This window comes from Ciona intestinalis, unplaced genomic scaffold, assembly GCF_000224145.3.
Source record: "Ciona intestinalis unplaced genomic scaffold, KH HT000074.2, whole genome shotgun sequence".
NCBI lineage: Eukaryota > Metazoa > Chordata > Ascidiacea > Phlebobranchia > Cionidae > Ciona > Ciona intestinalis.
In genome coordinates this window covers 120,899-143,537 of record NW_004190396.2, presented here as the reverse complement: position 1 = coordinate 143,537, position 22,639 = coordinate 120,899, and the positions used below count along the sequence as shown (strand labels likewise).

General features: G+C 38.3%; 1 protein-coding gene across 3 annotated transcripts; it reads left to right on the top strand.

Annotated features, from left to right (window-relative positions):
* Positions 1-423: 423 nt before the first annotated feature.
* On the top strand, positions 424-21,287 carry LOC100178694 (S phase cyclin A-associated protein in the endoplasmic reticulum). Of its 3 annotated transcripts, none has more exons than XM_026838303.1 (32): positions 424-521; positions 851-962; positions 1,283-1,381; positions 1,524-1,681; positions 2,038-2,138; positions 2,392-2,511; positions 2,879-2,994; positions 3,328-3,806; positions 4,074-4,244; positions 4,617-4,716; positions 4,969-5,086; positions 5,314-5,497; positions 5,851-5,964; positions 6,408-6,530; positions 6,770-6,912; positions 7,018-7,099; positions 7,629-7,744; positions 8,069-8,122; positions 8,182-8,245; positions 8,487-8,575; positions 8,736-8,795; positions 9,023-9,155; positions 10,786-10,916; positions 11,260-11,383; positions 11,526-11,758; positions 12,052-12,198; positions 12,308-12,458; positions 12,769-12,936; positions 13,524-13,673; positions 17,659-17,850; positions 20,296-20,347; positions 20,948-21,287. In XM_026838303.1, the coding sequence occupies exons 1-32, from the start codon at positions 426-428 to the stop codon at positions 21,094-21,096; spliced, it is 4,329 nt and encodes a 1,442-aa protein (XP_026694104.1). In that variant the 5' UTR covers positions 424-425; the 3' UTR covers positions 21,097-21,287. The 3 variants fall into 3 exon arrangements, with proteins under 3 accessions (XP_026694104.1, XP_018670953.1, XP_026694103.1); XM_018815408.2 differs by having other exon boundaries at positions 2,392-2,553; positions 4,969-5,077; XM_026838302.1 differs by having other exon boundaries at positions 2,392-2,553.
* The last annotated feature ends 1,352 nt before the right edge of the window (positions 21,288-22,639 follow it).

Below are 22,639 nucleotides of genomic sequence, written 5' to 3'. Positions count from 1 at the left end.
TTTTGTGCCATGCGTTTGTATTATGTTTTCTTTCATTCATGATTCAAAAATATTGTTTAAATGTAAACGAATCCTTTTCAGCTTTTTGTACAAAAAATTCTGGTAATTATTTTCCTTGTTTCTTAATAAGTAAACTCTCATGTGTTTATATTCTGTTACTTTACAACTCATCTGGTGTTAAAGTCATTATAAATTAAATGTTCATTATAAATTTTCTTAATGTTTGTTTCTACTTTTTTATGTTAATTTTTATTTCTTGCACTTCAAGTTTATAACTGTGATTTTTAAATTTAAAACTATAATATAAAGTTAATTAATTATAATAACTGTTTCATTGTGCCATTTATAAAATACTGTCATGTTTTAATTCATGACACTCCATTTTCGTTTTAACGTTAAAAATATTTTTGTCGTTTTAGGACACAATGTTAGAGGAAAACCACTTGAAAGGGGGAATTCCCCTGAATAGTTCCACAAATAATTTGTTAAAAAACAAATCAAGCAGCAATCAGTATGCAAAGGTGGGGGTTCCGTGGAATTTGTGCAAAATTTAGAATTTTCGTTTTTTTTATCTGTCTCAGTAAGGCCTAAGGGTAGGGCACTTGTTAAAGACTTTGAAGTTGGCGGAAATTGGCCCAACATCACATATGCACATTCTATGTATTTAAAGTTCTCCTATAAAACACTCCGGAAAACCTGTGATGGCTTATGTTAATATGAGCCAGAGTTGCTCATTTCTTAATATAAATAAACTGTCGGCAATGAAACCCTGATATTTTAGCCAGAGTTTGTGTATGAAATATTTTGCAATGAAAAAATTCCTAAAGTTAAAATTGTTTTTAATTCTCAGCAACGACCCCGCCCGGTCACAGTTGAGAAAGTCCGTATGATAATGGAGGAAGAAGGAAGGTCGGCACGGAACCTCGTCTCGTGGAATATACCCGTAGATCATGTGTACAAAGGTGGGGGTTGTATATGGTTGACCATGCTATAGTTGGTACATTTGTAGGGCTAAGTATTTTATTCTTACGGTAAAACGATTTTGATTGCCCATTGAAATTTTTGACCCCCCCCCTCCCTTTATTGTATACCAACCCTGGTTTCACATGATTCATAGCTGCATTTCTAAAAAAATTCACCTAATTTTCTTTTTGAATGCTTTAATTTGTCCCTGGCCACTCCCATGCCCTCAGTCAAGTTGTGCATACATTAGTTAGCCAACCAAAGTTCAATATATTGACTCGCAACCATTTGTTTAATTATTCCATTAATTGATCTCCAGGTAAGAAACATAAGAAGCGTGAAACAACGAACCGTGATAAACGTAGCCAATCTCACGTGGAAGAAAATAATCTGAAACATCATAATAACTCATCAGGAGGTAATAATGATGTTTGTGATGTCATAGATGATTGTATTTCTTCTACTCAGAATATGCAACTAAGAAATAAGAGTTAATGGAATGAAGGGGTTTCTACCCATGTTGCCCCAACAATCCCATATTAACATACACCCCAATACAGACCACACCCCGGCCCCACCCCGCCGTTCCACCTCTGGCAGTCGCCGCCCCGTTAGCATACGTGCGAGGTATTGGGCGTATTTGTTTGAGAACCTCCGCCGAGCTGTGGATGAGATTTACGCAACTTGTGAAGTTGATGCGAGCATCGTGGAGTGTAAGGTAAGGTCCTCATGCTCGCTGTCGAGCTGTAGGTCCTCATGCTCGCTGTCAAGTATATACCCTAATATTTAGTTGATGTCTTTTTATAAAAAATAATTTCTTTTGTTTTTTTTAAAATTTTTTTCAGTGTAAGGTGCTTCCCTATATGATTAGTAAAGATATACAGTATGTTTCTAATAAACAACATTGGTGGAACGGTTATAAGATACAGACATAAGTAAACTTGATGCAGAAGCATCTAACCTTGGCCGAGCTGTCAAGGTAAGATCTCCCACATCAACATTAAACCCTTGGTGACTTTTATATTTTACTCTTTTTTCCATTCTTTGTTCAAACCAAGCATTCTCACTCCCCAGGAAGTCCTCCTCATCATCGATAATTACCGTCATGAGTTCCAAGCCTTGATTGAGTGGATTAATTTGCAGGAACGACTCGAAAACGCAGGAGACCACGACAGGTGAATGCTACCATGACTTGATATCTTTATTTTTATTTAAAAACTGTGGGGTAAGATGGATACAATTATCCCATATTTTAATACTTCTTTGTTTACTACCAGATGGGAGAATATAAGAAAATGAAATCATGTCCCATCTTACCCCACCCTACTTTATGTTTTGAATATTTTTATCAATATTTTATAATTTTGTCAATAAAAAATAAACAAATTTTAATAATTTTTAAATTAATGAACAATCCATTGAACTTAGACCGACCTCGTTAGCTTGGGAAGTTCGTAAATCTTCACCTGGACGGCCTCGACACAAAACGAGGGGTTCGTCGGCCCCACGTACCACCCCACGTGCCACCCCGGGGGTCCCAATTAACAGGTGTTTGACATATGCTGCTTGCAATCCACCCGAGCGACATTGGTTTGTAGATTCAATATACAACTAACACACAACTTAATTGAATAACTTGCTGTGTGATGCTTACTAACAAAATATATGTCTTTGCGTTTATTCTTGCACATTTGCAATTTAAATGCTTACTACACTGCCATCGTGTGCCAGCTTTTTTCTTGCACTTTTTTAACTTATTTATTTTAACTTCCAATTTAACCACAGATGGGTTTAGCTTCTTGAAATTTAAAACGAACATGATAACGAACTGCATATTTGCTGTTGTATTTGTTAAACACATTACAAAGTTAAATCTATAACGACTTATTAATATAAAAGCAATTATTATTCACAGTGTAAAAAATGCTGAGTCAGCAAACAATGAGTCAGCAACTTGGGCGCAGCGTGTCAAAGGGGTGACTCAGCAGAAACGACCAGTTAATAATAAACCAACTGTTAATGGTGACGGGGGTGAGTTGGTCCATGTTTTATTTATATATTGTGGTCTGTTCTTTATGGGTGAGGCCTGGAATTTATCCAGAGTTGGCTCTTTACCCCAACACCCATGGTGCTGCCGCATGAACTCACCAGATGTTAAAGCTATTTTTGAAGGTTGATTAATTGTTGAACAAAATCCTAAAACATTAAAAAATCACCCAAATATTAAATATTCCGGGAATGTATTACACATGGCTGCACAAAGTGATTCATTGTGTTGGTGTTTTTTTAATATAATATTTATTGTTAAAACACATTGTATGTATGAATATGAAACATATGACATCACAATCCCCATTATTCCAGATGAATCCGGTTGGGAGACCGTTTCCTCTCGACGACCCCGTCACCCCAAGTATAACCTTTCACCCAACGAGGAAGGAAAACCCCCAACCCGAGAACCATCAAGTTACGTTAACATGGTTGTGGATCGTATGATGGGGGTCGGGGGGAGAGGGGGGTATAACGGGGGCAACACTGTAAGCTCTGGGAATCTAGCTGGAAACACTGTGAATATAGGAAACACTGGGAAATCTGAAGATGCTGGCAACACTGAAAATAACATTACCGCTGGGAAGAAAACTGCTGAGAACAATATTGGCAACACTGGAAATGGTGTTGAAAGCGATGCTGTTGTGTTCTCGGACAACTGGTACGAGGGTAAAGACGTGAAGGAAGGTTTAGAGATCGGGAAGATATTGTTTCAGGGTGATGATGGGGAGGACACAAAAGAAACAAGTCTCGTGGAAAACAAAGATTTGAAAACAGATGAAAATTTACAAAATGTGAGCTTGAAATGTTATGTTTTAAATTAAGATACGATAAGTAAGTACTCCCTGGGGAATGGAAAACTCTGGCCTAAATCACAAGTCATGCCGCCATGGTGTTTATAGCATTTATCTATAAACAAACTGAGTAGACCTATATAAAATAGTAGTTTCGAAAGTCGCTACCCCCTCTTTTTTTAAATAAATATAAAATTAAAAAATTATAGCAAATTAAAACAAGTTTTCTTGAAAACGCCGCCTCTTATAATCCCCCATATAATACAGGGTGTTGATGGATTACTTGGCAACTCATCATTGGAGCAACTACATAAGGAAGAAGAAACGCTCGCTCGTACGTTATGCGAAGAACATTCGGTGTCGATCGCTGAAGCTGAGGAGACGGAACGCGACCTCATGCGACAACTACGGGAGGTTGAGGAGGTCGACACTGATTGTGTAAGTTGGGGTTGGGGGGGTGGGTGTGTAAGTTGGGGTTGGGGGGGTGGTTTATGGAGGGTGCGTGGGAGATGTTATACCACAAATAAGGAAAGCGGACACCTTGTATTGGGTGTGTTCTACTGGGGCATCTGGGAACAAGGAGGCCAATAGGTTTTTGCTTAAGAAATACTTTGGTAAAATAAAAAAATGACTAAACCTTTGGTTTTGTAATAAGTGTGTGATGTTATAATGTTTAGGGTTCACTCAACATTAAGCATGTTTAGCGCAACTTTGGGTAATAACTTAACGTAGCAAAAAGGTTCCCCCATATTTTGCTAAATATTAAAACAAACATTACATTTTATTCTTTAATAATAATCCAACCAACAGGAAAGCGCTCGTAGCAGCAGCGGGGCGAAGGAATTGAAGTCGTTCGATAAAAATATGAAGAAGAATTTGGATTGGTCGGAGTTCATGGCGAAGTTTGAAGGTGGGGGGGGGGGGTTGTGTTGTTGATTTGCGGATCATTTAAAAAATTGTAATGCTGGGTGTGGTTGAAGTTGTTCGTATAAGGAGTTGGTGGGTATGGATGGTGGACTAGTTTGAGATCCAGGTCAAAGTTGGCCCATTACCCAAACACTCACGGTGCTACAACCCATTAGTGATCACTGGTTGGAGTAATGTTGAGTGCCGGTATTATTAATTGCAATGCTGTGGTTTTGAATATATGTTTCTCCCGTAGCTGAGGAGATTGGCGCAGATTGGTGCGATTTGGTTGAAGAGGAAGAACTGAGGGAACCGGGGAGGGCTGTACAGATGCATGAGAAGCTGTCTTCACCTTCAAGGAGGAGGTTGGTCAGGTCTGAGGTGTTGTGTATGCATAGTGCTGTGGGTGGGATTGGGTTGGATTGGACCAGTGGTCACTGATAGGTTAGGCCATTATACACCTATGCAAAAGCCCTGTTTTTTCCCCAAAAAGTCCAGGCACTTGGTGATTATAATCAATACAGTTGTATTAAAGCCCAAAACTACACTAAAAGTTCCTGATAAAATCCGGATCTAATGCCAACCTCCACCCCCCCCCCAGGACCCCCGCTGAATCAAAAAGAAGATTGGAGGAGAAACACCGACGAGCGGAAGAGCGTCGATTGCAGATGCATCACGAGAAGTCACAGAAGATCCACGAGTTAAGCGGGAAAGTACAAGAAGTTGTTTCGTGGAAGAATGACTTGATAAGGAGGCAGAGGGTGTTGTTGCAGTCGTCACATATTGTAAGTTGCTCCTATCTAATGATGAATCATTTGTTTTGCATTCGCTACTTTATTAAAACATAAGTTGGTATGCATGTTTATTAAACTGTTTAATAACTAAATATGACGCCTAATGTATAAGTTTCGCATTTGCCCCCATAATTTTAAAGACCTTGTAAGTCCAGGATTGTAAAAATACCCCTTTTTCAGTGATAATGTCCGGATTTACAACTTTTACAATCCTGTGTAAGTATATTTGTATGTTAATTATTCCATGCTTCCAAGTATCTACCCCTAAACCATAACTTAACAGTTCAGTTGCAATGCTAATGTGCAGTCGTAGCAGTAATTTGAACGACCATATTCGCCCCCAGGAAAAGCTCCAACGTGCAGAGGAACAACGAGCGATGCAATTATTGAGCAAAGTACGTAAAGCACAAGCAGAGGACACCAAGGTTAACGAGATCGCTTTCATTAATGAACTTCAGGTGGGGGTTTGAAGAACAATAGTATAAGTTATGGTGGGCAAAAGATCTTACAATATAATGTGTAACACCTTTCAAAAGATGTAACTCAGTATTTCTCAAACTGTACATTAGGTTAAATGTTTGCAGATGTTGTATTTATTCGGGGTCACACGGGAATATCTCTTTCACTAGTATTGCTAACCCGAACATAACAAGGGAATTGAACTAGTGGTTCCCAAACTGCATCGCGCATCCCTGATGTGTTTTTAATATTCAAACATGTTGGTTGCTATGTTGTATTTATTTTTGGCAGTACAAAGTTGTGACAATAACACTTAGTATTATCCACATTTTATATTATTGTTAGAATAAGGTGTTGGTATTTATGATTCTCCCGCTTTTTTGCAATAAACTTTCAAACCCCAAATGTGTTATAACATCAAGTTTGCATCTTTTTACCTCAGGAGCAAAACAAGCGACACGAGGTACTGATGCGAATTGGTGAACACGAGGAGAGGTTGCAGGAGTTAGAAGACGAGCGGAACAAGATGAACCAAGTTAAGTCGGCTAAGGAGGAAAACGTTAAGGTGAGGGGGGGTCGTAACAAATGGGTGTAAAATTTTTAAAAAGTATGGAAACGCCAGGTTTATATGTTATACTTGGTAGCAATAACATTATATTTAATACATGTTGTTGTTTCATGAAATGATTTATAATCAAGTATGTTTAAATTATTTACCTTGATAAAGTCTGAAACACTGGCGGTACAAAACCATATATTGCCTCACGCCTGGAGCAATATAATATAAGACGTTGTTTCCTCCAGGAGCGACGACGTGCGTTGGAGAAAGTCCGTCAGGATCGAATGGAAGAATTAAAAGTTCGGAGGAAGGAACAGGACGCGAGGATTGAACAACAAAGAATCGATAAAGAGAAAGAAAGGGAGAAGATGGCTAAGGAAAAAGCTAGGTGGAGGGGGGGGTTATAAAATTGTTTTTTTTTGTTTTTTTTTGTTTTTTAAATTTAAATTACCGGACTTAATTTTTCCTCTAAATATATTTGTTAATATTCCAGGGAACGACAACAACGGTTGTCGGCGTTAAACGCAGCTCAACAAGAAGCTGTGAGTGAATTACAAAAGAAAATTCAACTCAAGGTATTTAAGCTTGTTATTTCGATGCTGTTATAAACCCAGATTTCTGTTTATAACACCTTAACCTCACCCATATGGAACACCCCTACCTTAATACAACCCCACCCACCATTTATTATACCTGGGGATGCACATTACACAATTTCAAATCCTTTTCTATTCAATTCTAATAATTTTGAAAACAAATGTTTTTGTGTTTGTGGGACTTTTGAGAGTAAACGTTTCGCAACGTCTATTTATAGCCTGCTATACGTTTTGTGATGCAAAAGCTACCCAATAGTACAATTTTTGATCATCTTGCAGCTCATGATCTAACAAGGCTACTATGAAAGAGTCAATAAACTGACTTATGTGGGTAAAATTATTTTTTCCTATAAATATAAAAAGATTCAGAATTCTAGATTCGAAATAAAGTATTCTAGGATATCCTAGAATACCCAGTTATTGTGTAATGTGCATCCCTAAATTTATGTCTATATTGCTCCTTCATATATATTAACCCCGCACACCAACATAAACCCCCCCCCCCCAGCACGACGAGAGCGAGCGTCGCCACCAGGAACAACTCGAACAACGCAAAGGAAAAGCCCAAGAATTAAGTCTTGGAAAGTTTTCGTCCGTTGTCGCTACATCACCCCATGTGACCAGGTTCGTGGGTGAATGGTTTGGTTTTTAATTCTTTTTTTGTTTAATTTATGTTTTTTTTTAATTACAATTTTTTGTTGTTAAATTCAATTTTTTTAATTTTTGAAAATTTTGTTTTGTTGTTTAATTCTAATTTTCTGCTCAGCAAAACCATCTTCCCAGAACCATTGTGTATCTTGAACTGTTGCCCAATCTTGCATTCCAACTTCACTAAAGATGGTTTTAAATTTAATTCTTTTTATTAATTTTGTTAATTTGTAATTCATTTTGTTTTTAGTATTTGCAATTATTTCATCCATTAATTAATTAACCCCCTAATTACCACAGCTGTGATAAAGTTGATCAATCGATTGAAACAACAATTGAAACGACACTCGATCTGTAAGAATATATAATTTCTATGTGTCTGTTTATATATTTTATAATATTTCTATTTTTAGAGAAAACCTCGTCGAGGAACCAACGATGACATCACCACGGCAACAGCAGGATGAACAATTAAACGTAATTATAACAATCCAGATTGGAAAGAATGCGTAAAATTTAGGGTTGCCCTAAAAGTGTCTGCACATACTCAGCCTTAATAACTAATTTAAAGCAAAATCTACCTCTATGTGCGGAAAAATTATATATTTTAAACAAAAATCTGCACAAAAAAAACAATTCTTCCCCAAAAATACAACCTTTCCAATCTGACTTAAACCCCACCCACCAGGGTAGCGATCACATTAACACACCCCCTCAGGTTTCAAAGGAAGAACTGCTGAAGATTGAAGAAAGAAGAAAAACAATGAAAAAAAGATCAAAGAAAATTCGGACAAGAATGGCCACTAGGTGGGAGTGTTGTTGCCACGTTGTATTTTCAAAGAGATTTGAAAATAAATTATTATTGTAACTGGAAGATGAATATTAAGTAGCTAATGTTTATTCTTATTTGATGCGTTAAACTCGGGTACAATGTTAGGTTTAAGTTTTATAAATTCTTTTATTCCAGAGCGAAGGAATATTTGAAACGAATTGAAAACAAGAAAGAAGAAACGAACAACAAAAGCAGGTTTGGGTTAAACATCCAATATTGCTGTGTTAAAAATAAGTTTTCTTGTAGAAAAAAGTTAATTTTAACGTATGAAAAATATATTACATAATTTAGTTAAAATGCTTTGAGCTTTCGTACGTTGAGATTTAATCAGGTTTTGCATTTTTTTTGTATTATATCTATTTAACTTAAAATATGACAAAAATATTTTGCAATCAAATTTAATTAATGGAATACTGCCACAGGATTGGTCGATTGCTAAAAGAAGTGAATCGACTATTAACCAATCAGCAAGCTAGTAGTGGTCCGTGGCCGACCAATAAGATCGCTGCGTTTGATCGAGCCATCGGAGATATAAATAGAACGCTGGAAAAACAGGTTTGGGTGGAACTTATTTATCCGGGGTAATTTAAGAAGTTGTTATAATTTTGTGGTTGATTTTTTTTTTGTATGGCTGATAATTTAGACAAACCATTAGTAACCACTGGGTTGCAGCAATTGCCGTTAAGTGTCTTGCCCAAGGACACATACGCCCACAATGGTAGCAACAATGAGCCTTGAACCCGTAACCTCTAGGTTAAAAGCAGGCAATCCAGATATTTCTGAGTTATTTTACCCCCAACCCCCCATTATCCACGCAACCCCACACTGCTAATCCCCTGTCACCCCCAGTAACCCCCATATAATACCCCCCATGTTTACCCACCAGTCTAGCCACCCCCACCCACATTCTTATTAAATTGAATAACCCCCCTCATATTTACGACCAAAACATTATTTTATTCATTTTTATCAAAATGTTCAACTAATGAAACTGATTGCTCAATTACTTTACACTGGGAGCTATTATTCGCTCAACAGAGGTGTCTGTGACGTCATAATAGCTCATCTATGATTTAATAATAGCGTCTTCTGCTCGGCGAATCGGAAAAAATTGGAGAAAATCCAAAATAAATTGACGTTTTAAACAAATTCGAATATTACAAAATGATTAGTTAGATTTAGATTTATCTAACAGTGAATGGAATTAGCAGCAAAAGGACAGTCGTTAAAACACGCTACGGGTAAAAACTACTTGAGGAAAAGTTTCCACACAAAAATCATGGCTGCCAAACCGATGGGTAATCAAGGTAATTAAAATAAATCAAGATCCATTGAAAGAAAAATCGTAAAAAAAAGTTAAATTATGTATTAAATATAAACCACATAAACATCATATATCACTGCAAGTCACGTGACCGGAAACACCTTTGATCTCGAATCCCGTGAGACATCGCCTTTATGACGTAACAGTATCTATCTTCAAAGTTCTCTAACAGCGTCCATCGCGAAAATTTATTTCGTGTTCTGTCAAAACTTTTTGGTTGACCCCCCACCCAGAAAATGACCCTCCCCAAAATGTTTCGTTTTTTGTCAAAATATAAATTTCGCCTTTTTTTAGAAAACTTTTTGTTGACCAAAATTTTGTCGGCACAGCTGGCGACCACGTGACCACCGTGTGAAAATCCCTTCCGCAAACATGACGTCACTTCCGCAAATATTTGGCCACATCACGGGTCACTGGTTAAACTTGCAGTATAGCAGGAGTATGGGCCATTTTGTTTTGGACAAAGAAAACAAAAACAATAAAAAAAGAAGAAAATTAAATTAAAAGACCTCAAATACCGATACACAAACTTTTCACACATGTTTTGCTCTTCACGACCGGTTATGTCTTTTTTATTTAAAAATTCTGCAGAATATAACCCACGTGATCATACCAACCAATGAATAGCAACCAACCAAAATATAAACGAATAATTCAACTTAATCAGAAGGTTTACGGAATAAAAGTCGTCACGCTTTTTTACTCAAGAAGTTTTTACCCGTAGCATGTTTTAACGACTGTTGTTTTGCTGCTAATTCCTTTTCTCTTCGTTGTTTTAATTAATTTGATCTTCGCTATCGTATTCAATGAGATAAATAATGGCTTGCTAATACCCAATCAAACCCTTTAAATATCTTCCAGAATCCTCTCGACCAATCAGCGTTCAGAACGAACCGCGGTTTCGAAACAATTAACGAAATCTTCGACAATCTTCTCAAACAACAATCGACTACTTCCGGTGGCTGTGACGTCACAACCATCCTACCAGACAAGTGAGTTTGTGACGTCATAATTGAAAATCGCGATCGCTGTTATTATGGAGGTTAATTATGACGTATGGATGACAAACAAACACAATCCATCATGTGTGATGTCACAATTATCTCGTTATGACGCAACAACGCTGATGCATCAGACTCGGGGGTTTCCCTCCATATGTTGACGTCATCGTTATTATGACGTAATAATTAATGAATATGTAGCGACCACATGTAAATAAGTTTATTCCGTTATAGCTTGTTTCAACGACTGTCGTTTTGTCGGTGTTTCTGCCTTTTTTATTCTTTCATATATTAACACGTCATTTTGATTATGACGTAATGCTTACGTCATCAGGTCTATAAGCGCTGCAGCTCTCTGCTTCCACCATGCGTGCCACGGTTGTCATGACAACGCCATCCACGTGCTTTATTCCAACAAGATGACGTCATTGGTGGATCTTCTACTCGTACATCTAACGGTAAGTGACGTCATACCTTCCTACGTCACTAGTTCGTGACGTCATAATACATACGTCATTTTTTACTCATGATGTCATACACTACGTCATCATGATGTCGTAATACTCACGTCATCATGTTTAACCCCATGACGTCACACAGAGATGCGACCCTGGCGTTCCACGAACAAACATCGAGTCAATATTCGGGTGTGTGCCTCCCTCGTTGTTGCGTGGGTTATCTACGGTGGTTGGTGGGTTGGCTGGTGATGGGGGGTTGAGGGGGTTGGGGGAGAAAGATAGATCGTTCGTTCGATCGATACTGATGACGTCATCAAACGATGACGTAAGAAAGGCAGAGGAAAGTTACTTGAACCGTGGTTTGGACGTTGTAAGGTGAGTGGGGACTTATGTTTGGGATTTTAAACTTTTCATTTCACGAGTGGAATTTTTTGTCATCACATAAAGCGTGTATGAAGGTATGGTGAATATTAATGGAAGTTGTCTTTTGAATATGAAACAAATATATTGAGTGAAAGTGCGAAGTAAAACCGTGTCTGACAAACCTGACATACAAAGTTGAACCTAAGGATCAATTGCTTTGACATAAAAACAATTTTTGACATAAATTTTGTCCTTGATTTTTAACCAGCCATCTTACCCCAACCTAACCAGCCATCTTACCCCAGTTACATCGTGTCCATCGGCTTACTCGACACTTTAAGCAAATATCTCAGTGTTATTCGTCACGAGGTGGCGCCAGCGTCCAACATGGCCGCCTTTATAGAGCACTCGTTGGCTTTTCTAGAATCTGTTACTTCGTTCGTCACAATGCGGTAAGTTACGTCATGATAAACCATTATTATTTAAGTGACGTGTTACATTTTAATATGACGTCAAAATTACCTCATGCAAGTGACGTCACAATTCAAATTTTTATTCCAGAAACAGGTTTTCTCCTGATACGCAACTTCCGGTCGCGAAATCGCGTAAAAAGAAATCGAGCGACCGCGATTCATCTACGTCACAATGGGACAATGATCCAACACAATTGTTACCAACACTGGAACATACAGAATTAATGGGAATTATATCGGTACAAGTGAACCAAATGTTGTGTCGTCTACTACAGTGGTTCATAAACATTTTTACTGTTGTTGTAAAAGTTAATAGTTATGACTCTTCAAAATGCAAAACATACGCTTGAAATGGTTCGCGTCGTTGCAGAACGTCACCAATATTGAATGCAACCATTTTGTAAAATCATTTTATTGAATGTTTACAAAAGTTGATCAAAAATTGGGTCACCAAAGCTTTGCTATTAATTTTTGTTTCATATTTGAGTTGCTGTAAAAAAGCTGAAGTAGCGTTGGGTATCGAGGTTAACTTTAAATGATATTTTTCAGGTTTTATACGGTTTATTATTACACGGAGCCCCAGAACGGCCCACAGTGTTAAGATCCACCAAGGATTCCAACGAATCTCACAGAATTGCTCCTCGCGCTCTTATTGTTGCATCAGCTGTTATTAAAGTTTTGAACGCTGTTGCTTTGATGGATCTTCCATTGTTGCAGGTATGTGACGTCATAGTGAATGCAATTATCGTCGTTATGGCGCCATTTTTGCTTTTTTCTATGTTTTTTAAAAAATATTTGTGTGTTTAAAAAATTGAAAACTGTAAAAATATATATTTTTATGTTTTACCAAAATATATGTGACGTCATAAATAGTGGCGACGCGTCGATTCGTGAACAACAATGGTTAAACAATGGGGTCGTTCTACGACTCATTGTTGACGTTTCCTTGAACTTTGTAATGCTAATAATGTCGCTTGTGACGTAATAATCACTTACATCAAGTAACAAACGACCCCGCCTGTGACGTCACAAAGCAACAAATTCTATAAATATCTCAATCGTGAAACCGTGTCCCGAACTTTTAGGTTCGCGCAAATTATTTTTAGCTTTTTTACCGAACTTTTGTAGTTCTATTTTTATTGAACGGATTTAAAATCGGAAAGTAATGAATTAAATGTAAAATATTTTTATTTTAAAAGATTTTTTTGTTTGTTTTTAAACGATGATAGATGAAATAGTTCGGTTTAAAAAAGTTGATTTATATTTTAGAAAAAAAATGCAAATTTTTTATTATTTTTTTTCAGTCAAGTCTTGGGGCCGACGGTGTGTCATTGGAGTATCGTCACATATGCACTTACTTGTTGTGGTATTGTGAGGAATATAAACACACGCAGTTACTTCATGATACGATTGTATGTGTTGGATTCTTTACTATATTGAACACCAGGAACCAGGTAGTAATACATAAACTACATAAACATTATGTATTTTGATACAACATTTTTAATCGTAACTTAAATATATTTTATTTACATTTTTGAAAACTATGCTGGGGTGTTTGAGGAGATTTAGAAATTATGGCTTTTATTTTTTTTAGGTATTCATTTTTGTTTCTCTCTTCGAATATGCAGGGTAGCGAAGATTAAATTAAAAACAACCAACATAAACAACTAAACGACAGTCGTTGAAACACGTTATGAGTGAAAATTACTTTAAAAACGGGATCAGTTAAAAACTGTGGTTGCAAAACCCACTACTACTATCATTACGCTAAAAAGCTTTATTAATCGCAAAACACGGAACAAATCTGAAAACTTTTTATTGCATTTTAATTGGACACCGTCTAGCAAATAGAAAATGCCATTTTTTAATGCAATTTTAAAAATAAAAATAAAACACAAACCACGAAATAAAATTCAAAAAAATTTGTCTCTTTTACTTTTAAAACCAGCGATACAAAAACGAACATTTTCCCCTGAATGCGACTTTAAACATAATTACCCCCAGCCACGTGTTGTGCACTCACACCTGCTAATCACCCACCGGAAGCCCCTCCCCCCCAATGAAATTGAACCCCCACTTAACGCCGCTTTAACGCGCGAACGACGTTCCATTTTTAGATTTTCTTGGCCCTGGTTTTGGGCGCCAAGTTTCGCTGGTTTTTTTTACAAATTTTAAATGTTATTATTTTTCCTGTTCTTTTTACTTTCTTGCTTTGTAATTTAAACTTATATATATATGGTTGTTTGAGGGTTAGGTGTTTTACTAAATTTTGTAACCGTATGCTCACGAAGAACCTTGTTAATTGTAAAAAACCTTAAGGAAATCTGGGGTTATTGTATCAACGATATCCATCTTACCCCACCGTACCATCTTACCCCACCCACTATAGCAGGTGGACGGTAGGTTGAGTTTACGCTGCAAGAACAACGTTTATGTTTCACCGGGTCCACTGTGTCATTCAATACCCGTGAGTTGGCCTCCTTGTGCGCCCCGTGCACCTGGTGCCACCCGGGGGGTCCAATGTTGCAACATACGACACCAAATTACCCATAATTTCAAAAAAAATCACCGAAAAAAATTAAAAATCGTCCAATTACGCGCGGACGCGATTCACGCTTCGACGATTGTTATCAACTGTGACGTCATAATCGCTACGACGCGTCGTTAGTTCTCGATTTTGAAAGTCGCATTGTTACGAAAATTGGCGTGACAATGCTCGCTGTGACATCACGCAATCACACACATTGTGACGTCACACATGCTTATCGTCACCGCATCTTTAACAGCGTTGACAGATCGTCACGCTCCAACGCACACCGCCACGCTCTACCGCCCCCGGTGGATACAGCTGCAGATGTGCCGACTTCCCCTCGCGTGTCTGGGGTAAGATGGCTCACCGGTATCTTGTCCCATTTTTAAGGAGGGGAATTTGTCCTTAATTACCCCGGCTGTTTGCGTCGCGTTTTTTGAATATTTAGCAAAATCTTACATTGTTAAAACGCAGTTACACTTATAGTTGTTAAACATAGGGAACCTCATTGATTAATGTGGTGAATGCAATATACTTTGGCTCTGCTTGTTTGTATAGACACCTAACAGCAGGGTAAAATCTGGGGTGACATTGTTAAAATACAGTTACACTCATAGTTGTCAAACATAGGGAACCTCATTGATTAATGTGGTGAATGCAATATACTTTGGCTCTGCTTGTTTGTGTAGACACCTAACAGCAGGGTAAAATCTGGGGTGACATTGTTAAAATACAGTTACACTCATAGTTGTCAAACATAGGGAACCTCATTGATTAATGTGGTGAATGCAATATACTTTGGCCCTGCTTGTTTGTATAGACACCTAACAGCAGGGTTAAAGTTTTAAACTAAAACTTGAGTTCTAAAACATATGATGTCACCCCTGTTTCAACACTTGTGAAAATATCACCCATGCACCACCAACGTCACAAACATAATGTTTCATGTTATTGGGATTATTGGCAAACGTGTTTTATTGCGTTGATTACCATTCGCCCCAACGTTACCCCAACACCCCGCCATGATTGACTCATCTAGGAAACGTCACCCTCACCCCCTAAGCCCGATGGTGCGTTAGTTACATTTCATGGTGTCTAGGGTTTAGGGGTCATATTACCCCACAATCACCCCTACGTATCAAGTTACCCCCCAACGATGGACACGGGGTAAATCACCTGATGGAATAACTACGTCAATCATCGACGCAAACTTGACCACAATCAATCAAACCCCTAACCCCAACGCCCTTTCAATCTTCTTCACCCCTAACCTGACTTATAACGACCCCTTTTTTTACCCATAAAACTGTTTGCATTACAGTTTTACTTTTTTACCGAAACACCCCTAATCATTACACTAACTTTTCTTTTACCCATGAACCTCCTTAACCCCCCAATTCCACCCATTTTTACCCCTAAATCTTCCCCAATACACCAACCCCTGCACAACTCCTAAAACTATCACCCCAACACCCTTTTTTTAACACCCCACCTTAACCTTCAAACCCATATTACATCAAACAGTTCTAAACCCTTAACCCCAACTCCAAATACCAACCGCCAACTTTTCCCCGTGACCCCTCACCCCCACTTGACCCTTAACCCCTAAGGTCACCCCTAATCGTCCACCTTCACCCCAATGTCCACCCGTCACGCATGAACGCCCTCGGGTTAAATCATCCGCGGAAACTAATTATCATCGTATTGTTTCGTCATAGGCGTTTAAACTATGAACAAATAGAGGGAATTATATGCTAACCATTTTACCCCACCGTATCATCTTACCCCACAGTACCGCGTTCCAAAAAAACCGTGGCGCGATTGTTATATTTGTTACGTAATAAACACGACAAAGGAAGCGAGAACTTTCTACTATGACGTCACAAACCATTACGTGAATTCCGCGATCGCGACGTCAATCAAACGACAACAATGATCCATTGATACGTCACAAGGGAGCCTTGTTGGAAATCGTGGATTCTGGAATGCGATGTCGAGTTCCAACCGGAACCCCAACCCCTAGCATTCCTTTCTTTAAACCACATTACCCCGCATAGTCGCCGTCCCGTCTCGCCCCACTGGATTTCAAACCGACTACGTCATCACCCATGTTCACACCACGTGACCCTTGATTTGACCTCGTGACCTTAACTTAACAATGACTCGTTGTGACGTAACAATTAGAACTTGACTTTTCGCTGCAAACCGCTTTTTCTGCTGAAAAACAGTTTTTTCTCTTATACGATAGCGGGGGTCATATTAATTAAAACAACGAAAAAAGGGAATTAGCAGCAAAAACGACAAGTTGCAACATAGTTTTATAAATTAACAATAGCACAGATCACAAATATTTTATAGAAAAAAACAACTAAAACTTATCCTTCAAACCAAACCCCCCACAAGTTTGTCGCCAAACAACAATCATAACGCCGCGGTTTTCGCGCCAACTCGTGTGTGACGTCATAATTCGGGTTAATTTACCGCGACGTACCGCCACCAAGTTATGACAACATATATGTAGCAGCCATGTATTGTTTGTTCAACACACCGGTGATTATCACCATATATGGGCACGGGGAGGTTCAACTTTGACCCCACTTTCGACATTACGTCACTTTTGGAATGCCATAGAAACAATATATAACATTATATTATTACGTTATTTATAAATTGTTCGCTAGAATTTTTCAAATTTTATAAACTCTTAGTGACGTCATCATGATATGACGTCACAAAGAATTTATAAAATTTGAAAAATTCTAGCGAACAATTTATAAATAACGTAAAAAATATAATATTACAAAATTTTATTATCAATATTTACACATTTTTACCGTAATATGCGTGACGTCAAATACCGATGACGTCACACCATGATGACGTCACCTAACCCCTCCACCCCACAGGGCATCGTAGACACAGGAGCCCAACCCACCATCCTCCAGCAGCTGTGCTTGCTACCGTTCAACTACTTCAGCAACAAGTCATTGATGAACATATTGTTCCCAACCCTTATATCGTGTTGTCATCATAATGAGGGAAACTTCAATACCTTGGAGAAGGAAGCGAGCGGCTCGCTCTTGGCCGGATATATAGAGGTGATGACGTAGTATGTGTGACGTAGTAATATGTGACGTAGGTTGGGGTAAGATGGTTCATGCATTTATTTTCATTTTGTCCTATTTAAACAAATAATATAAAGAAACAAGCCAACTTATTTCTATAAAACACCGGTGACCACAAACCTCATACTCCAAATATTGCATGTCAAGTTTAATGTCATCCTCGCTTACTTGTTACTCCTTAAACGTTACCCACCAGTGAAAACACCACAAATACCCAACTATACACATGTTCCCCGGTTGCCACCCAACACCCCATGTATGTTATACATTACCACACACCTATATACACATATGCCCCTATACCCCACTACACATGTTAACTTCTCCCAACCCCCAAATACCACAGGGTGTCGGGGTCAAACCCCACCCATGGTGGTCCTTTTATGGGTCACCCCCTTATCCCCCCTTTACCCCCTAACCCACTTGCAACGTTAAAATAACTTTCTTTAACACGCACCCCAAACTTCCACACCCCCAACCCACCCCCAACAAATATGCTCCCTTGGAAACCGGCCCCAATTATAACCCTCTAACCCCGCCCATTATTTGTAAACAATTCCCATTTTCCCATGACAATGCCTCGTAATCGTCTCTGTGACGTCGTAAGCATTCGTCCGTGACGTCATAATTGTTTTGACAAAAAATTCCAAACAACGAAAACACGCCGCCAAGCGAAAATATTCTGGTAATTGGTAAAAATAAGTTCCGTGTTCGCCCCTACAAATATTCAACTACAAATATTCAACTACAAACATGCAACCTTTCAATTGTTACCTTAACCTCTTAAACACACGACACGACTAGAATATGACACATTTTTCAAAAAAAATGGATTTCAACGTTGGGAAAAAAATATTTGTTTTTTTTTCATTTATTTTTTTTCTTATATAATTTCCTGAAACACCCCCCAACACATACCCCCCCCCCCTCCTATCCACACACGGGGCCGCTACAGCCACGGAAACGCACACAACCCCCGGGTGAAAGGTCAAGTACAACTTTCCTTGTGGCGTCATGTTACAAGCCACGCGTGCAGGGGTTGTCACTCTAGCTGTCACCTGTCACCTTGCCATTGCCACCATAAACCAACAACTCCCAACCTATTTTAGCTTTGATGAAATATAGAAAATATTTCGTGGGGTAAGATGGTACGTGTATGTATAGCATTCCGTGGTCGTGGGGTAAGATGGATACAGTAAGCTCCTAAATCCCATATTTTCTCATCATGTTTCCAAATATTAACAACAGCGCTCCTTATAAAATAGAGAATAAAACATGAACCATCTTACCCCACCCTTTCATAACAACTATTCACCCCAAAGATAAGTTGTAATTTTAACTTTTCGACCGCTTATCGAATCTATTATTACGTCATTAAAGATTTGATCCCATTATGACATCACTATCAAACTTTAAAGGTCATGGGGTCACACCCATTGTGACACAAGCCACGTCATAATCGACCTCTGTTAAAACGTCATAATGTAGACTTATGGATTATCGCGTCTTCGAATATCGCGTCGTGGATTCGCTTATCGCAATGTGACGTCACATACAGGAATATATTCCGTTTATGACGTGATAATAAAACATTCGAGATTTTCAGTAAATCCAAATCAACAAAGGATATTATTATCTGTATATGACGTCACAAACGCTATATATATTTAACAATGGGTGGTCTCGATGTTCTAGAATCGTGTTTTGTTAAAAATAGAATTCTAGAATCCAAATAATCCCTTCTCTTGTTACGTATCCATTCCCATTGTTACGTCACAATCTTCCATTGAAACGTCATAACCGGAAATCGGTAAAACGCGGTTTATGACGTCAGAATCAAATTTCAACCAAAACCGCGTCGCTCATGTTACGTCATTACTACATACTGTGATGTCATAATAGATAACAAGGAGATTGTATTATCACGTCATAATTAAACCGATGTCGCGGTTTCTTGGACGTTTTTAGACTCCATCTGTGACGTAACAATGCCCATTACGCTGTACTTCATTTGAATATTAAGTATTCTCGAATATCGTGGTGTATGACGTCATAATACAATATCCCGCCCAGGCTTGGCTACCTAGCAACGTAAATCCCATAATTCCTTGCGATTTCCACCGGTAAGCTACGTCACAATCGATTGATTCGAGAACACATGACGTCATCGATACCCGCAGCGATATTCGCGCTTTTATTTCTTGGGGTAAGATGGTTCATCTAACTTTTATAGTAATGAGCCAACCAGGTCATCATCTTACCCCACAGTACCATCTTACCCCACAGTACCATCTTACCCCACCCTACTATATACGTAACTGTAATGAACTACGTCATAATGTTTTGGTCGCAAAAAAAACAGAGTTTTCGTGTGACGTCACATACCCATGATTCTAAACCTTTGTTTTAAAATTCCAGAATTTTCTTGAAGAAAAAAATTTAACGGAAGAATCATCGAAGCGGAACGAAGGTATCACGTGGTTATAACAATTACTCTTGTCCGTCATTGTTACGTTTCACGCCGGAAACAAATAACGCGATTATTTTCCATTGTTCGATAACCATCGTTGTTTTGACTCGAGGCGAAATCGAGAAAATTTAAAATATTTGTCGCTTAATCCTCTGCGGGAAGTGGGGGCTTCAATCCCGGCCAAACGATCACATCGGCCCCGATGTTGATTTAGCCTTTGATCTGAACTCGTTTATTTTGTAAGACATAAATATTTATTTCGTAAATATTTCCTGCGCCCCCTAAAGACCTAACTTGTTCTTTGATTAACTATTTATATATAATAGGTTGAAATGAAGTAGTTCATATTTTCACCATTTTTTGCCGTCCTATTTAGTAAACAAATACATTTTACAGAAATATAAAACCGTATTCTCACGACTCCGCTGTTAATTGTGAAAAACACGGTTACAAAATATAAGTTATTATGTGCTAACGGTGTCCCATCTTACCCCAACCTACTATATATATGAAATCGTACATACCAACCATATATTAAGAAAACTAACCCCCCCAAAAAAACTAACCCCCCCCAAAAAAACTAACCCCCCCCCTACGCAGAAAACTCCAATCCGATATTTTCGTCTCCTCTCTTCAACCTACAATTTCTACAAACATCGAAATCCTATTTCGCTCGTGACGTCACCGAGGATAATGACGTCACCGAGAATAATGATGTCATCATGGACAATGATGTCACCATGACCTGAGCTAAGTCGAGGATTGCGTCACAACTACGTCATCACTGTTGTTTTGGTTTTTGCGCACGACACTTTTTCTGTTCCTTGCAGTTATATATTATTTTTATGTTATTTATTTATTGTTTCTATGGCTTGGTGGTAGTCTCGTGTTGGGGAAACTCCCCGTATTAGTTGAATACACGCTTGTTTGGAAAATCAAAGTTAAATAAGTTATCCCGTGTTCGCGTAAAAGCAGAATCAAGTTTTGTGACGTCATAATGTGTATCACGTCACAATAGCGTCTGTGTCGAAACGACAATCGCGATTAAGATTTTCGGGTTTGATGTTCTGCATCTAATGTTGGGTTTATTATTGCGAAGTTGCCTGCGGAGTAACACCTATTTATAGTGAGAGAAAATAGTTCGCATATTCATACACAGGGTTAAAGTTTTTTCAGAATCCGTTGAGAGAGTTTTGAGATATTTTTATTTCAAATTTAATTTTCGATTTTGGAATAAGTAAGATTGTGACGTAACTAACTATTGTTTAAGTTTGAATAATATTTCGTTGAAAGTTGGAATCGATGAGAAGCTAATATATCGATTATTTGCTTGGAAACTAAGTATTGCTGGGTTTGTAGCGGTGACTTCGACGAATTTGCGACGTTGCGATGACATTATAGTTTATTATTTTTGTAAACATTCTATGTTCACTACCGGGACGTTAATAGAAAATGAACCATCTTACCCCAAACTGCAAGATTTTCCTAAATTGTTCTGGGTACGATAGCGAAGATCAAATTATTCAAACGACAAAGGGAAGTAAACAGCAAGAAGAAGGAATTAGCAGCAAAACGACAGTCGTTAAAACACACTACGGGTAAAAATTACTTGAAGTTTCAAATAAAACGTGGCTGCCAAACCCAACATACAAAAAACTTACAGTGAGTTGATTAAAACAAAGTATGAAGGAATTTAAAGAATAAAATAATGTTTAATAAAAAATTGCAACATATCTTATGAAAATACTCGAATATGTTAAGCTACGTCACAATAGCTACACATGAGTCACAAACAAGCCAGGAGAAAATGTTTTTTCGATAAAAATCTCCGCGATTCGTGTCTGGGTCTTATCCCGCCACTAACGGCGCCCTTTGAAAGGCTTATCTCCGGTCACGTGATTTAAAATACATTCGCCAAATTCTTTATCGATTTTTGCTCAAAATGAGAAATTTAAAATATGACGCACGCAGCGTGTGACGTCATAGTTACTCATTCAAGATTCGAGTCCACGCTCTGCGGGTATTATGACGTAACAGTTGTACCACCGATTCGTCATTATATGTGACGTCATAAAGAAATAGCGGCACGGTAACAATGACACCGCGACACGCAGCGGGAGATCGGGCTTTGATCGAATATTCGGCCGCCAACTGAGCCCCGAACTCCCGCGTAGATTCCACGACCGCCCCGACACCTGGTGCAAATATGAAAAGACCACCCAAAGAAAATATTTTACTGCTGTTGCCAGCACGCATAACCAATATTGGAAATTGCTCTTCTCGTAAAAAAAG